This window comes from Salvia hispanica, chromosome 1 (genome assembly GCF_029641045.1).
Source record: "Salvia hispanica isolate PSC_SH4W2 chromosome 1, Shi_PSC_v1, whole genome shotgun sequence".
NCBI lineage: Eukaryota > Viridiplantae > Streptophyta > Magnoliopsida > Lamiales > Lamiaceae > Salvia > Salvia hispanica.
The window spans coordinates 63,613,125-63,630,681 of record NC_142692.1 but is presented as its reverse complement, the minus strand read 5'-3'; the positions used below and the strand labels follow the sequence as shown (position 1 = coordinate 63,630,681).

The 17,557-nt window shown below is 33.9% G+C and overlaps 1 protein-coding gene across 1 annotated transcript; it reads right to left on the bottom strand.

Annotated features, from left to right (window-relative positions):
* Nucleotides 1-38: 38 nt before the first annotated feature.
* On the bottom strand, nucleotides 39-10,359 carry ARC3 (GTP binding protein). Its single transcript, XM_048126325.2, has 16 exons — nucleotides 9,934-10,359; nucleotides 8,589-8,647; nucleotides 8,141-8,205; nucleotides 7,486-7,620; nucleotides 7,232-7,280; nucleotides 6,579-6,691; nucleotides 6,384-6,455; nucleotides 6,033-6,143; nucleotides 5,625-5,806; nucleotides 4,782-5,072; nucleotides 4,620-4,702; nucleotides 4,130-4,491; nucleotides 2,671-2,775; nucleotides 2,448-2,585; nucleotides 1,546-1,712; nucleotides 39-553 (listed from the first exon to the last, which is right to left on the bottom strand). The coding sequence occupies exons 1-16, from the start codon at nucleotides 10,242-10,244 to the stop codon at nucleotides 484-486; spliced, it is 2,313 nt and encodes a 770-aa protein (XP_047982282.2). The 5' UTR covers nucleotides 10,245-10,359; the 3' UTR covers nucleotides 39-483.
* Nucleotides 10,360-17,557: the final 7,198 nt, after the last annotated feature.

Sequence of the window (17,557 nt, the reverse complement as noted above, 5' to 3'; positions counted from 1 at the left end):
TGCGTGTTACCATTATTATATACTGATGAAAACATATATTAATGAAATTTTCATCCCATTCACTCATGAATCTCTTGAACCAGCAGGAAATAATAGTATATATACATGCACCTACTCACTTCATTCCGTCTAATAGCACTACTATTCTCCCTTCGCCAAATAACAAGAGGGAATATCAATAATAACAAGACTCCTTTCCAGAAGCGTATCCACAACAAATCTTCTACAGCAGAACTCCCGGTGACATATGCACACATTTACAAAATACTATCCGAGACGACGTATAAATTGAGATGATCAGATAATAGATCAACTCAGTTACCTTAGGACATAGAAACATGGGCTCTGCATCCAAACATATTCCAATAGCTCTTATATTGGGGCAGGCTAAATGTGTTTCTGTATAAATCAAAGGCTTGGAAGTGGATCCTTGCAAAAGGCTGGTGTGCGACTTATGTCTACCGCTCAGATGAAAGCCACTGTTCAACCATCTTCATTTGGATCCAGTTGCTTTTCGCTGACGAGCACACCTTCCTCCCACAACTCTTCAGCCCTGTTGATTGTGAATATTGTAAATCAGAAAGATTTATCATAAAGATAAAAGCAGGAATTAATGGCAATTTTACTTGATGCATGTAGATTACTTTATCTATATAAAAACATTGACCTAATATGGAAAATAGAATGCTAGGCAATACACTGGTCGCTGAGCCGGACCAGAATTAAAACGAAATGTTACCAAGAAAACAAAATGGCTCTTATTGATATTAGAAAGAGGCTGCCTAGCTTTACCATTCAAAAGTCATTGATCTCTTTCCTTAAATCATACAGTTGGTGTGATTGTTATAATCCTCACAGAAAAGTTGGATATCCAAGTTGTTCCGTAAGAATAGAAACTAGAAAATATAAGATTAAGATTAAAGCATTTTCAAGATAGTTCTTGAAGCAAAACATTTAATGTAAAAGGGCTCCCCAATTAAATGTTACTCCCTCCGTCCACAAAAAATAGGGCACATTTACCATTTCTGGCCGTCCACAAAAAATAGAGCACATTCATTTGTGGAAAGTTTTCAACAAATAATAACACTACACATCATTCCACAAACACTACTTCTCACTTACTTTTTCTCCTTCTCTCTTACTTTTTTCCCTTTTCTCTTACTTTACTAATTCTACATTAAAACCCGTGCCATACACCAATTGCCCTATTTTTTGTGGACGGAGGGAGTATGGTTTTTCAAGGCACTCACAGAACTTCTCTTGAACAATGTATCTAGAAATTATGAAATCTCAATTCAGGAAAATTATTATGGGCTTGCATGGTTCTAAGCTAGAGGAACAAGCTGCAACTAAAACCAAATATCGGCAACCGTAAATGAGCAAGAAAATCTAAACACAAGTACACATGTTTGGGCCTTCAAGTTCTAAGACTTGAATTAAAACCAAGAGATATCTAGAATATACGATGAAATAATCCACTTATGACAAAATCACAAAGAAGAGGTGAAAAAATATATATACAAAAGAAACATTAAAAACTTGAACCTTGTCCCATCGACATTGATACGAAGAAAGTGGCCATGTCGCCATCCCTCTTTGAAGTGGCCAAAAAAAACATCACCCAATTTTGAGTAAAAACGGCCTTCTCCATCTGCTTTTCCCTTCCAGAAGTTAGCAAACCACCTGTCCCCAGTATGGAAGTAAATCCATCCCTATGTAAGAGGATACAAATGAAGAGAGCAATATTAGGAACTATTTCTTGGAACTCTGAGTTTAGTTCAACTAAAATACTTTACAAGTGAAATAAGATGAAATAATAGTTCTAGAAGCAAAAACTTTTTTTCCGTGGCATCAAAAGTGTCACAAAACTCAGTTTGGTTTCACTGTTATATCTTCATTTCATGTTACATTTCGTGTTTCACTTCATCAGTTCATACTCCCTCCACCTGTCCCACAAGAATATGCACTCTTTCCTTTTTAGTCCGTCCCATAAGAATATGCACTTTCTATTTCGGAACTTCTTTTCTCTCTAATGAGGTGGGAGTACTTTAATTACTTTTTCTTTCTACTTCTCTCTTACTTTACCAATTGTGCATTAAAACCTGTGTCCAACCAAAAGTGCATATTCTTGTGGGACGGAGGGAGTATTATTTATACATTCATGATGTCACCTAATACAGTCTGATATTTAATACATATGGTAAGAGATGTAATCCAAAAGTGCTCCAGGAAATTCAGAGCCCAAAGAATTCATTCTTCAAACTGTTGTATGCTTCTATGTTAAGGGAGATTGATTTTACTAATCCAAACTATAACACTTACTTTGAGGAGAACAGTAACATTTTTTGAGCGTGCCATACAAACTATTCAGAAAAAGGAGAAAACAGAAGCAAACCCCCCAAAAAACCATAGTGTGGGTGGAAACAAAGAACTGGAAGAAAAAGTACCTTGCCATGCATGACATCATCCCTCCATGATCCCTGGTAAACATCTCCATTGTTGAAATAGAATGTTCCGAGACCTGATCTCTTTCCATAGCGCCACATTCCATCATAGATGCTTCCGTCACCAAGAAATAGGCATCCCTAAGAGACACAACAGTCATGCCATCATTTTTTTACATGAACCAAATGATTGGGTTCTGCAAGCTTCTCTGATGAGCACAATTACCTTTCCTTCAGGAAGTCCTCCTTGTGAGCGACCTTTGTATTTTCCTCCACGATATCTCATCTCAACCATACGACTCCACTTCTTTTGTGAGTCTCTCTCCGATTCCTTCACTCGACAAACACTTACAATCAATTGCAATTTTTAATGCCAAAATATTTACTTTGAGATACATAATCTATCCAAGAAATCGGTTCATATGTATGTGGATGCAAATAAGTTTTCATACATAATATTCATTCGATATCACGACTAAGAAAATATAAACAAATATAAGGGGAAGGTGAAAGCAGTTAGGAACCAAAATTGTCATTCGGTTCAAAGTTGTATTTGCTGATAGGAGATCAGATATCCTTTCGCTCATGTAAGATTGCATTTTGGTCCATTTTTATGTCTGTCTTTGAGATAACACAACATAAAGATAGATTGGTTCCAGAACTGAGAGAAAAATGTGTTTATGAGAATGAGACCACTATTAGCCAGTGTGCACTTCTACTATATAGATATTACTCCAGATTCTGATCTGTACAATTTTAACTAAAAGAAAGCTATTCTCCTCCAAGTTAAAAAGCGGAGTGCGGCAAGATTTACTTGATAAGTTATTTATCAAATGAAACAATACGTAAAACTAGAGGCAAAACTAAAACTGGTTGCAAGTATAAGATAGCTATGAACAACAATTCACGAACTATACTGATATGCTTTTTGTTACCTTTTTAACTTTGTATATAAACCATCATACTTGCAAATACAAAATTAGTTAGACAAAAATACAAATTACTGCCAGTTTAAAATAAAACATATGTTGAGTTCACAGAGTGGACTGTTTAGAAAGGAACTGGAGAATGTCTAGTAGCTTTCTAGCAGAGTCAAGGATATGATATCACGTTGAGGAAATAGCCAAAATTGTGAAAATTAATGAATAAGGAGTGGACAGTTACTGGAAGAAAGAACACAAAAGAAACTAAGACGAATTCTGTCAGGTATTATATCTGCCAACAATTCTGGTGAATCCTAATGTCAGGTATTGATCCCTATCTGCTTTTTTATAATTAAAAAAAAGAATATAATCTATTCTTCAAATAAGCTAATCAAATATTACTATTTGTAAATTAATCAATAAACCAATTTGATGAATCTTCTTTCCTTTACTTGGTACACATCCAAAAGGAAAGAAGTCATTCATATGACTCTTGTTTATTTTGGGGTAGAACAGTAGTCCTTTGTCAAACAAGGTATAGACATGCACTGGGGAAATTTCTATGGAATAAGATTAATGAATAAGCATTTCATGCACATCTTCTAGCAAAAGTGTCGATAATACAAGGTATTGCTGAAAACACATGAGAAAATACGCTAATTAGAAATGTGTCCCTTCCATTAAGGTTTGGATGCAATAAGCACAGGGGAAACCATCCATTAATGGTTGCATGCTTAGCACAGGGGAAAAAAATGAATTTACCAACATGGATGCAGCACGAACAGAAAGCCCCCCCTGCTTTTTAGAATTAACGATGTTATTTCCTTTGCTGGATATAGAAAAATTGTTGTTGAAATCGCCATCAGTCAATCCAGACCAAGACACTATTGGTACAGTTTTCTCATCATCATCAATTCTCCATGCTGCTCCCCGTTTAGTGGTTGAGGAGACAGGAGACTCTTCCAACTTCTCTAAATTTTTTACACCCACAGGCAATCTATAGATGCTGACACTGTCAAGCAGTCCAGCTTCATCAGTAAAATTGGTTCCGTATTTGGATTCAGTTGAATGACCCGGTCCCATATTTCCTCTAGTAAACAGTTCCCTCTTGAACACATAGTTTCCTGTAACAGAGATTTATTTACTAGAACAATGACGCATTCTCATTATCAACATAAGAAAAACAAGACAATCCTACTCGTTATCAGCTGAATATTCAGAAAAGGGTGACCAGAAGACAATGCAGTTTTACCTTCAGAAATTAACTCATATGGCATGGAACTCAAACTGGTATCCAATAGTTCCACCTCTTTTTCTCCAGAACCATGGTCACTCCTACAGAAGAAGAATATGTAAATGCAAATATATACAATCATGTGCACTTACATTAAAATTGATAAGTATATGGAAGAACCTGGAAGAACGGAATTCTTCGCCCTCATCATCCGATAGACTTAGGGTTTTCCCAGAGATAGACACAGTGTCATCAGAAGTACTATCTAAAGAATTTGGCTCCAACGTATCTTTAAGACCGGGAAGATCTATCCCATTAGAGACGTGTGGACTCTCGGACAAGATGACTTTCTCAAGATTGTTCAGTTGCTGATGTTGCTTCTTAAAGATATTGAAAATGGAAGGGAAATGCTGACCCAGGCTAGATAATATGCCACTTCTTGGAGCAGGAGCCAACTGCTTTCTAGTGTATCTGTTAACACATTGGACACAACAAAAACACAGAACTAGAAGCTCAACAAAGTTGCCTGAGCAAAGAGAAAATAGATGGTTGCAGCTAACAAAAATCAGCACTTATTTGATAGAGCTCTGGTAACACAATTAAATAAAGTTGGCAAGACAACTTAGAGTTATGACTTATTAAATCCCTTCAACTTATCGCGTATGCAATAAGAAGAGAGACTAAATTCAATGTTGTTATGTTGACAATATTAAAAAAAACCTCCAAATAAAATCCTAAAAGCATGTCTCTTATCAAGCATGTCGGAATATGCGAAAGCAACTTGAAACAAGTTATAGTGAAGCATTGAAGAAACTTGATGTCCCTTCTTTCTGTTAAACAAAATTCCACGCCACATTCAAGTTATCCAACATAAACTACATCCTTAAATAATTAAAAAAAAAAGTAATAACAAATAACCCTACATCCTTAAATAGTAAAACAGTGAGAATTAATGCAGAGTCAAGCCTACTGTCATACTGTGTATAGTCACAATTAGCAAAATTGGTTTACAAGGAACCTTACCCAAACACAATAATGGCAGTTGCTATTTTGTTAGCCTCCAGATACGGCTCATGGACAATCGATACAATTATTTCTCCATTGCATTTTGTAATTGAGCGAACAGAATGTAAAATATTATTTGTCTCACTGCATTCCACAGCACCTGAACTTGCAATGATACATAAAACTACACCATCAAGATCCTGTCATAAGAATAGTGCAAGGAAGCCTGAGTGGACATTGAACAAGCGAAAACCTAATCGAAGAAAAACTATCATGTTTCAGAATGACTAAAGAGCCTCAAAAAATTAAGTGAAATGTAGTTGGAGAACTAGTGAATGAAAAGTGATTAAGAATACCGAGGAAAACATCACGTGACAGCACAATAACAGCTCATGCAATATAAACTAAAGAATAAATAAGTTAAACCTTTATGTCAACTCCCAGGAAAGGGCAGTCATTTATAGCTTGCAAAAGTGAAGTCTTGATGTTGTAACCAGCCCCAAATCCAATTCTTGCTTCTTTGTAACTTGCGAAAACCTGCAGATGATAAACTTTGATGTTAGTTTGATTAAAAGGATAAATGACGCGAAAGAGATAAGCATCTACGAATATTTGACATTTAGAAAAAAAGGATCCAATTTACTTAAGGTATTCATGAATTGAAATAAGGAACTCTCTTCAGGAAATTATTGGAGCATGTAACTTCAAATGAATATTCCATATTTGGCATATTAAAAACTAAAAGACCAACCAAATAAGCATGTGAAGAAAGTTTACTTCTCGAAACTCAGGAAGTTGAATTTCTCTGATTGAATCATCTTTTGCATTCAGAAACTTCGTGTGTTTCTCCTGTTAATGACAATGCAAAGGTGATTACCTTAAAACTACACAGTATAAAATAACAAAGAAGTATTAGCAACTGAAAAACTTAAATAACTTGAAACCAGAATGAAGGAGAAAGAATTTGCTTACCGATAATAAAATGGAAATGGTGTTTATTGCCATCAAAACAGCATTATTAGTGGTTCTCAAAGCCTCATCCAGAGTTACCATATCATTTTCGAGAAGCATATCAGTATCAAGAACTGCAGCCATCATTTTTACAAGAAACAGTAAATATTGATTCATCAAATTAAAAAGGTATAGTGGGCCCTGAGGAACAGTAAATCATACTACAAGTACTCCAACCTCTAAACATGTCTTATACGAGGAAGGTTTTGAGTTTTTAAGGTGCTGAAACCCACCAAACAACCATAAACCTAAAACTAACAGCCCACACCTCAAGTGAGTGTGAGTACTCTGCCATCATACATCAACATCAATCTTATAGTTCATAGTCACATTCCATACCAACAAATATACGTATATATATAGGGATGATTGGTTATCTGACAGCCCCTTAAAATACAAAATTCGAACTATTGTAGAATGGTGAAGTTGTTGTGAAAATTGATGAAATCATATAAATTGTATTGAGTCCCTGGGCTCAAACCCATGAACACAACAGTTAATAAGGTATTTTGATCAGATATAATATGCTGGGAACAAGACATTTTTAACAAGGAAGGCTTCAGAGGCATTTAGTTCTAGGAACACCACAGTGGCCAAGAAAACAATTTACTCACCAATACAGAAATGTGCCTGCTTTTGGAGTTTGTCAGACAAATCCTTGACCTACAGATGGTTAAATCACCATCAGTTATTTTCAAAGCTTCAAAATTAAGGCATGGTATATACCAGAACTCCCAAGATCAGCATGGGTGGACTTTTAATATTCTTAACTTCCATTTTAGTTTCAAATTGTCAGGTATCAGACTGTACAGATGTATTGATATCTATTTAATGTTGTATCATAGACCAAAAAAGGAAAATGGATCACCTCATCTTGGCGCCTTTTCCCTTCAAAACCAAACGGCTTTATTATTATGCCAACGACAAACCCATTTCCACTCTTGACATTGCTAAGAACCTCAAGTGCTGTACTATGATCTGAACCATAAGCCGCACTGGCAACCTAAGCAAAAATAAATCATTGTTAAATATGGAAATGTATTAACAATGAAACTTCAATGTGAAAAGAAGAATTCTCTTAAACCATAACATGACATCTTTCCTGATATTATTTGAGTTCTAGACTCTTTTTTTCTTCATAAGGAATCTACTCAGTTGACTTCGACTTCATAAAATCACCTTATATGTTTTTACCCGTGGGTTGTCATGGATTATTGATTGTTCACATAATTAATTATTTATTTCATAAGTCATTATCGAGTCAGGCGTGTATCTCCATTGTCCATGGGCTTTATAAGGATAGGGTTGTTTCATTATCTATAGCATCTGAATAGTTAGTATTGTTGTCTTAGGATTTCTAGAGTTTCCTAATATCTATGCCATCTACAAATTATTACAACATGTGCACGCAGAGCACCATCAATGGTTCTCAGAGAAATTTATCAACTTGCAATCGATTACCAACAAAGAATAAATTGGTTAGACATGAAAGAAGAATTATTAGAGGGAAAGTAAGTACAAACAAGTATCACAGCTTTAGAAGATGAATGCCAAGCCAAGAAGTCTTCCACAGTTCTTGGAGTGCTATCTGCAAAGCCACAAAGAGACTGAAAAAGGCGCAAAAGAAAAAATGCAGAGATCACAAAATAAAAGATATTGGTTTACTATGGTCAGCAGAAAGAAAATTGCCATTTAGTTTAGCATAAATTTGTGTTAATATATACCATGCAAAATTTATGCCAGCATCCATCATTGAAGGCAGTAGAATTCATACTTATCTATATAATGTATATCATATATAACTGTATATGCTCTAAGCTTTGACCGGTAGACGACCCACCAAAATCAAAAGCACCTCAAATTATTAGAACTCTGAGTTCATAGTTTCTGGATGTATACTTATGATCTAGGATGAAGAATAAAACATTTAACAGCATAAGAGAGAAGGACAACTGAGTTTAATTGTTTGACCTTTGCCTGTGAACCTTTGTTGCAGTTGCACCTGCTCCGAGTCCTGACCAAGAACATTCCTGCCAGTTAACAAAGTAAGGTAAAGAAGAATTCTGTATATTGCAAGACCTCGGTAATTTAGCACTCCTAGAATCAATTGAATTCTGCTGAGAATTAACTAATTCATTTAGTAGTAGTAATTAGTAAACTAGTAATCCTTGAGGAGAAAGTTAGGACAATACATAATTCCCACATTATCGAGGTTATTTTATACTATATCAAGTGAAAAGGTTCAAATTGTTTCGAATGAAGATAATAATCAAAGTATCAAACTGATTCGACCAGTTCAACTTAACAAATAAATGGACTATCTGGGAAACTCCTAGTCCTATGGGTGAAAAACACAAAAAATAAATAAATGAACAGCTCATCAAAGGAGTCAACAGTCAATTAACGTCTTTTCACATAATTTAATTGTTCTCGGGTTTTATATTCAATCAATCGCTCTCAATATAAACTTTTTCAGAATAATCATGAGTATTGTAACATATCATGCACGACATACACTGGTACTCTCACCCATAAAGCTTTACACATGAAGTTATATCAACTAATGGGTGAGTATGCATAAATTGTTTATGAGTACAACAATTTCTAGAAACAAAGTCCATCCTTAATCAAGCAACTAGAAATCAAAGCCAGCCAAAATGGAAATTAAAATAACTGTAGAACTACAGATAAATAGAACAATGCATTCATTTACAGAGATACTATAGACAAGACACGGGAACAACATGGTCCATTTCAGAGAAATAGACAAAGCTCATTACTTTGCCACCAATTCTAAATCTCAGTGGTTGAAGCCATGTATCTTACTATCATCCCGAAAACCTCATAACAGCAAATAACTTTAACCACAGCTATCAGAGTCTATCCAGCAGATTAACGAAACACACGCTATAACATTTCCCACATTTTACCCCGTGAAAAGCATGATATACAAGTTCAAGCCTCCACTCTTTCACAGCTCATTATCCTTCACCAGTTGATTTCAGCTATACGTATCTTGCAATATAGGCAGAAAGTAATCCCCATCGGCTCAGTAAGATAGTAGTAGCATTCTAGACAACAGTCCTCCCCAATGCACATTTCAATCATCAAGAACACAGTTTAAGCAATCAAATTCAACCTAGGTTTCTAATTCTAAGCTTCAATTCAGCCATATTGCACATTGCACGCTCCATTGCAATCAAATTCAACCTAGGTCTCCAATTCTGAAGCTTCAATTCATTACACAATTTCACAATACAACCAAGACATGTATCAATCCCCAAGCGACATAAGAAGTTTAGCAGAGCACATATACCAGAATCTCAAAACAGGGGACAGGAAAGGGGAGGCCGAGCAGAATTCCAGCAGCGCATCTTTCCGGCTGCCCACCATTATCACTTCCACGGACTCGCCGCATTCCTCCTGCATGTCACTACCGCCATTGTTACGCCCGCTGCTACTTTCATAGCTAGCTGCGACGCAATTGCAGCTTAATTTCCGTTTGATAGGATTTGAGCGGCATCCGACAAACAATTTAGAGCGGCTTTGAAGGAGGAGTGTTTGTGGTAAGGATGAGAGGCGTGAGAAGGAATGAGGTGCAGTGGTATTGGGGTAGAAAAGGCTCATCGGCTATAGGCGGAGGCGGAGGGCGGGACGGGTGGACGAGGAAGTGCTCCGACTTGATTTAACGAATTAATTATTGTCAACTAAAATAATAGGCACAAAAAGGTGTAAACTCTCTCACAATAAATGCCATAAAATATCCAAGGTATCAATTTTGGTTTTTAAATATTCTAAATTTCGAGTAAAACTCGTATTTTCTTTTTCCAGTATTTTTCGTCATTTCGGGTAAAATTCTGTATTTTCTTTTGGAAATGTCATTTTGTAATGGTGTATAGGGACACATGTAATTAGGTGATTAAAAGAATAATACTTAAAACTGTTATTAGCTAATAAATAGTACTCCCTTTGTTTCATAAAATTTGTTCAGTAATTCACTGCAAGTTTTAGACTACTTCCATTGGTGACTTTGTAAACAAGGTCCCCCATAAAAAGACAACATAGCAACAAAGAAAATTAATTCTAAAATCAAGTACCTCAACCCGGACCCCCTCCCCCCCCTCTCTCCCTTCTTTGGTGTTGGTCAGTCGACCCATATAAAGTCTAAGTCCACATGTCACATTTTTATTGGTTGAACATTAAAATGCTTTATTATTTTTAATTATTAATTTTTTTTATTCAATTATTATTATTCTTATTCTTCCAAAAAAATCATGTGAATTATTCTCCAAAAAAATCATGTGAACCACTCTTCCAAAACATGACGTGAACTACTTCATTTTTGCCAAATTCCTAGATCTACTGAAATTCCCACATCAGAAAATTATCACCCAGCTTACATTTTTTGAGATGCCCAACAAGTGAAGATAAAGAAACAGAGCTCAAAAAATGTAAGATGGGTTGTGAAAGAAGATTTATCACTTATGTCTGCTTAGGTCTATGCAAGTGTAAATAGTGTGTGTGGTAAAAATCAGAAGGGAGAAGCACTATGGTTACGTGTGCAAAATTCATATCACGTAAGTCAAGCAGAAAATCCAGATGAAATTAACAAAAGAAATATGGAGTCTATGAAGTGTCGATGGAAATGACTTAACAAAAATGCAAACAAACGGATGGCTGCTTGTAGATAAGAAACGCGCAAAGGAGGAGTGGAATGAGCAACCAAGATGTTGAGAATGAATCTCAAAGCATCTACCAAGCAGCCGGCGGCAACAAATTTCAAGATTTGATAGTGTTTAATGAAGTTATGAGCAAACATGCGAAGTGGAGTATTCATGATACAACACAGGTATTTTCTGACAATGAAATTGTTGCTTATGAACAGGATGATAGCAACTCAAAGAGGACAAAGACTTCTAAATCTGATGAGTGTACTATCCTTTCAAATTCAGAAACTCCTATATCTGGACATTCAACTAGTTCTCAGTCTATAGGCAGAGACAGGGCAAAAGAAAAGACAAAAGTAAGGTAACACAATCTGATTCTACTAATGCTCAAGTTGATGCAGAATTTCATGCACTAAGGCTAGCTAAAGATAATGAAAAACGAACCAGTGAAGACTCGACTGCAGATAGAGCGTGAAAAGCTGGAAAAGCCCTCTATGAAGATGTACCAAAAAATATTGATTAAGTTCTTGGACAAAGAGCACTTGTCCCCAGAAGATCAAGAGATGATACAGTGACTAATGGAGATTGTGTTTGGAAAATGAATGATTTTAGTTTGATATGAGTTTGGTCTGACAAAAAGTTATGTAATGGAGTATTAGTTTGGTGTGACATTAGTTTAAGTAATATTAGTTTGGTGTGCTTTTAATTATGTAATGTTAGTTTCGTGTGATCTTAATTTGCTTATGTTGGTGTGATCTTTGTTTGTACTTTATGTAATATTAATTTGTGTAATACTCCTTCCGTCCCAGGTTAATTGTCACTCTTTAATCTGACATGGGTTTTAAAAATGTAAAGAAAAATTGGTTGAAAAAGTTAGTGAAATGTGTGACTCATTTTTTTATATTGATTTTATAAGTGAAGTGAGTTAGTGGAATGTGAGACCTATTTATCATTTATGGTAAAACTGAAGTGTGACAATTATTGAGGGACAAACCGAAATGAAAAAGAGTGACAATTAATCGGGGACGGAGAAAGTCTTACAAAAGCAATTGAGATGTCACAAACATTATTTCTTTATCACATGCATTTGTAGATATGATTTTCGTGGCACATGCATTTTCCTGCAAAAGTAATTGAGATGCCACAAGCATCATTTCTTGATCACATACATTTGCAAATAGTATTAGTTTTTGTATCACATGCATTTTTCTGCAAAAGTAATTGAGATAGTCACAAACATCAGGTCTTTATCATATGTATTTGCATATAAAAATTTGGTCACTTGCACTTTTCTGCAAAAGCAATTGAGATGTCACAAACATTATTTCTCTATCACATGCATTTGTAGAAATTATTTTCGTGACACATACATTTTCCTGCAAAAGTATTTGAGATGTCACGAGCATCATTTCATTATCACATGCATTTGCATATCTGAGTTTTGGTATCACATGCATTTTCCTGCAAAAGTAATTGAGATGCGACAAGAATCAGTTCTTTTATTGCATGCATTTGCAGATATGAGTTTGGTGCTACATGCATTATCTTACAAAAGTTTTTGAAATGTCACATGCATCACTATAATATTTTGTATCGCATGCATTATCCTGCAAAAATTATTGATTTTTCACATGCTTTACTGCAAATGTGTCTCACATGTCTAGTTTAGCGTCACATACAAATATATTTAGTTTCTATTATTATATCGTATTTCTTTTATTTGTGTATTTTTATTATGTTGTATTTCAATTATATATGAATGTGTAATAATTTTTATTATAAATTTGAATTATAAAATAATTTATATAATTTTTATATGAGTTTTTTAATATATTTGAATAAATTTATAAAATTATATTGATTAAAAGTATATGAAAAAGAAAATATGTATTGGGATTGAGTTGGAGTCATTGATGGAAGTAAAAGTTTTAATAAGTTGGGAGTTATATATGTGGATGAAAGAGAAGTGAATATTTTATTAAAAAGTTGATTGGGGTTGGGTTGGTGAGGGTCACTGATGAGGATAGTCTTAAAAATTGTTTAACTTTGTATTAAAGGAAGAAGTATAGTGGCATAAGGATCTCACGTTAAGAAGATTGATGAGTGTATATACTGTCTATTTCCATATGTTTTGGAGTCCAATCCACCAATATTTCTCTAATGTGAGGTTGTCTTGATATAGCTTATTGGCCCTGGCCTCCAAATCATATTTATGTACAAGATTGGTGGTGTTGTTGAAAGTGGTGTTGAGATTGTCTCACATACCCTTTTGTAGTTGAATATTGTGCAAAATGATAACAATATACTATCTCTCTATGTTTTACACTATCAATAAAAAACAGTGAGGTCTAACATTTTCCATTCGGGAAATTCTGGATCGTCAACTTTTGACTTAGGCTAGTTTCGTTGAGGTGTCCGGGTGGGTGATGAGTGACGACAACTTGCATATGTCATGACCAGATGGAAAAATTACTCACATCAAATTTTATGCCTAATTTGACGTTTTCTGTATTTATTGTCATACTTTTATGGGTAGGAATTGGTTTAATTTTTGGAAAGGTTGTGGTAATTCAAACGTGATGAAGCTCAATTTTAAGTTCGATCATCTTCCAGGATCAAAAGCTGCTCTAATACTATATTACTTGGTACATGCACCATAAGAAGGTCTAAGAGGATAATACTTGATACACTTAATACAATAGGTAATTTTTCTTTATTTAGTGTATATTACAACTAAACATCCTTGCATAAGAAAGTATTCCCTTCGTTCCTATGTAGGTAAGTCGTATTCTTTTTCGGGTTGTCACATTGATCATTTTTTTAGCAAAAACAAAATAAAATCATTTCTCTTAGTTTAACTTTATTCTCTCTGTATATCTCTACTTTATTCTATTTTCTTATTTTATTTTCACTCCATTTGACTTAACACAATTTTCTTAAATCATACTTATGCTAATAAAATGTCTCTACTAGACTACTACCAGGGATAAACCTAGGTGGGGTCGGGTGGACCGTGGGTCAATGAATGTCATTGCCACCGGAATATACCAGTTCGTCTGCCGACCTTGCAGCAGCCCGCCTCTAACCCCACGGCCAACACATTCACGAAAGAACAACGAGAAAGTGATGAAAATAATCAGAGAGAAGAGAATTAAATACAAAGAAATCATCGCTGTTAGTTAAAAATTGAGAAGAGAGTTCGATGAGATATTTGACAAAAAAAGAGCAGAACCTCTCCTCAGCATAAGAGAAATGTGGAGAAGAAGGTGTGCCATAGTTTTGAATACCTAATGCATGGTGAATTAAGATTTGGGTCTTCAAAATGAATTGGACCTTAGCTTTGGAGATGAGTTTTTGTAACAATTTGATATGGAGTATGATTTTATATTTCTTAAGTACTTCAGTCTTTTTTTTTTCTATTGAGAAATGTCATGTTATTTAGTTTTTTCTAACAGACTGAGAAATGATATCATTATATGATTTTATTTTATTTTATTTTTTTAATATTTTTGTGAGTACTATAGTTTTATAAATTATAATAAATTCACTATACTTGCATGCCACAATCTATTGTATGCAAGAAATGTCAAATAGTCGTCAATTACACGAACTGATATTGTGCGACTGACATTGTTTATCGGATAGAGCTGTGACAAAATAACTTGTGTCAAGATATACTTAAAAGGATTTACAAAAACATAGTCATAAAAGAAATTACTACATAATACTCCATATTACAAATTGGAATTAAAGTATTTTGAAATATTAAAAATCCGAACGCACACGCCCAACAACTAAATCATACTACTATGAATTTCCACTTTAAAGTTAAAGTTATGGATATTTATAGGAATGAATTACTGTGCATAGCAAAATATAGTTTTACATAAAATGTAATTCATTCTTTTTTCAAAATTTACTTAAATATAAGGAAAGGTTAACTTTCGAGGAGAATCAATCTCTGTCTTAATCCTCCTTGATTCATGTTATCTAATTACTACTATCATTTTGCAGATTACTAGAATTATATAGATGACTGGCAGTATAACAACCAAAAATAGAAACTGCATGGATCTTCTGAGAAATAAAGCCCAGAATCCAATGGACGAATATTAACATTGTCTAGGGAATCAAATAACTGGGCGGGCCGGACATTTTTGTTTTTGTGTCCAATAGATTTTCATTTTTCCCAAAAAAACAAATTAAATAATTGAAGAAGATTGTGAATTTGAAATACATACCAATATATCTTAACGTTGAAATATGACCCACCCAAAATATGATAAATAGTTTAGTGGGTCTAAAATTACCTAATTGTCACACAACAAGTATCAAAATGCGGAGAAAATTATCCATCTTATTTAAAAACAACTTATTTTATACAAAAACTTGTGGGATAGTATCTCAATTCTCAAAAGTTTAAATATATTTGGCTATGAGGCATTACATTTCATCTTCTAACAAAAAATAAAGTAGAATAGGAACTTGTTTTCCCAATTTTCATCAAATTATTACAAGCAGCTTTGCATGGTCCAAACACACATGCCTTAAAGAAGTTTGACCAAGGCTATGATGATATATATTGACCAAATGCTCAAAATCTACAATTTACAACCACTCAAAATAAAACTATCTTGAAAATAAAAGGAAAAATAAAAAGCACACGAGATTGGCGTGATCCCACCACAGCAGAATCAAAGAAAAAAAAGTCACCAAAAATAATAAATAAAAAAAAAGGAAGAAGAAGCAAAAAGAAATTGTTGCAATTGCAAATCATCCCAAAACCAAAAATCAAAAAGAGAAAAATCCCATTTGAATTGAGTCCTATGGCCATGCAGTCACGACTCCCTCTCACATACACACATACATATAAAAATGTTAGATTACAAACCCATTTAAAAGTAAATAATACTATGAACTCACTAAGAAACAAATGAGTAGTTTAGAATGTGTGAACTCAAAAATTGAAAATTTCATCTCATATGAGATTTGAATCCAAGATCATGAATCCATTACAAAGTGATTAATTTACTAATAGATTTTTATCATCCAATAACCAAAAATAGTTATTACTGTAAAATACTCCCATGTTTCATTAATTAGAAGCAAATTCTCTCTATATATATTTATATTAATATGATACATATTAGAAGATGAGTTTTGAAAATCCCTTTTTCTTGTTCATGCTATAGAACATGCTATGATAACCAAAGCAATTATTTAGTTCCCCACTTTAAACCCCACCAATCCTTTCTCCCCACATAAAAATTTACAGAAATATGAGAAAGTGAAGCTTATATTTTCCGAATCCCAAGAAACATATCTGTCTTTTTCACCGCCTCTTGTTGATTTGGTTTATTGCAAAAGCTTATAACATTACATCTTCAGACTACAATATTCACATGTCATCTATACCTTGCAAATGAGTTGCCAAGCAAATTAATTAATTCATTAGTATAATTTCAATGCTACTGATATATATTAATTGCATGTTAATTATTAAAAATCACCAAATCGATCAATTAAAACGATGGTCCTATATTATGAAGTACTTACACATTAGTTGTTCTTTTCTGAATGTTATATGTACATATTATCTCGTTTGTATGATTGCAATTGATAATTGTATATGAGTATAGCTTAAATGAAAATGACCTCTTTTAGTTTATTACTAGTACTGATTAAATCTATAACTATAGCAACTATAAATCTAACTAAAGATCTACAATAAATATATGTATGGATGAGTGAATTACATTAAATTGGGACGAGGATCAGAATAAAATTAAATGGTATAAATGGTTTAGAACGAACACGAGCAAATCTCCATTTCTGATATGTTGGTAATAAAGATACCCCACTTAAAAAACGATATGAGTCTATAAACACATTGTATTTTTGGTTATATCAAGCATCACTGCAAAGTCTTAACTGGGGTAGAAAATGACCTCCCTGGATGCATAGCATAAACTATGTCATCAAGATTGTTTATTTTAGAATAATATTAAGTTCATCTCTTAATAAAAGTAGTATATATGCATACCCACCCACAATTTTCTTTTCAAAAAAGTCTAGCATATAAAGTTCGGACTAGCATGTAATATTACACTTAAAAAGATAGGATAGACACTACATTTTATGATTTTATGATTTTGGTCCTAAACATATGCACATTTTATCATTTTGGTCTTATACTTTATCTTTTAAATTTTTGCATTCTGAACATTTCAACTCGGATCACAATTGGTTCTACACTAACAATTCCGTCAATTT

Bases quoted from the DNA above. Each gene is read 5' to 3' on its own strand.
- ARC3 (XM_048126325.2), bottom strand. From the start codon at position 10,244: ATGAGCCTTTTCTACCCCAATACCACTGCACCTCATTCCTTCTCACGC. The intron at 6,456-6,578 runs GTAAGCAAATTC...TGTCATTAACAG, and splicing joins CCATTTCCATTTTATTATCG to GAGAAACACACGAAGTTTCT. The intron at 5,073-5,624 runs GTAAGGTTCCTT...ATGTGTTAACAG, and splicing joins ACTGCCATTATTGTGTTTGG to ATACACTAGAAAGCAGTTGG.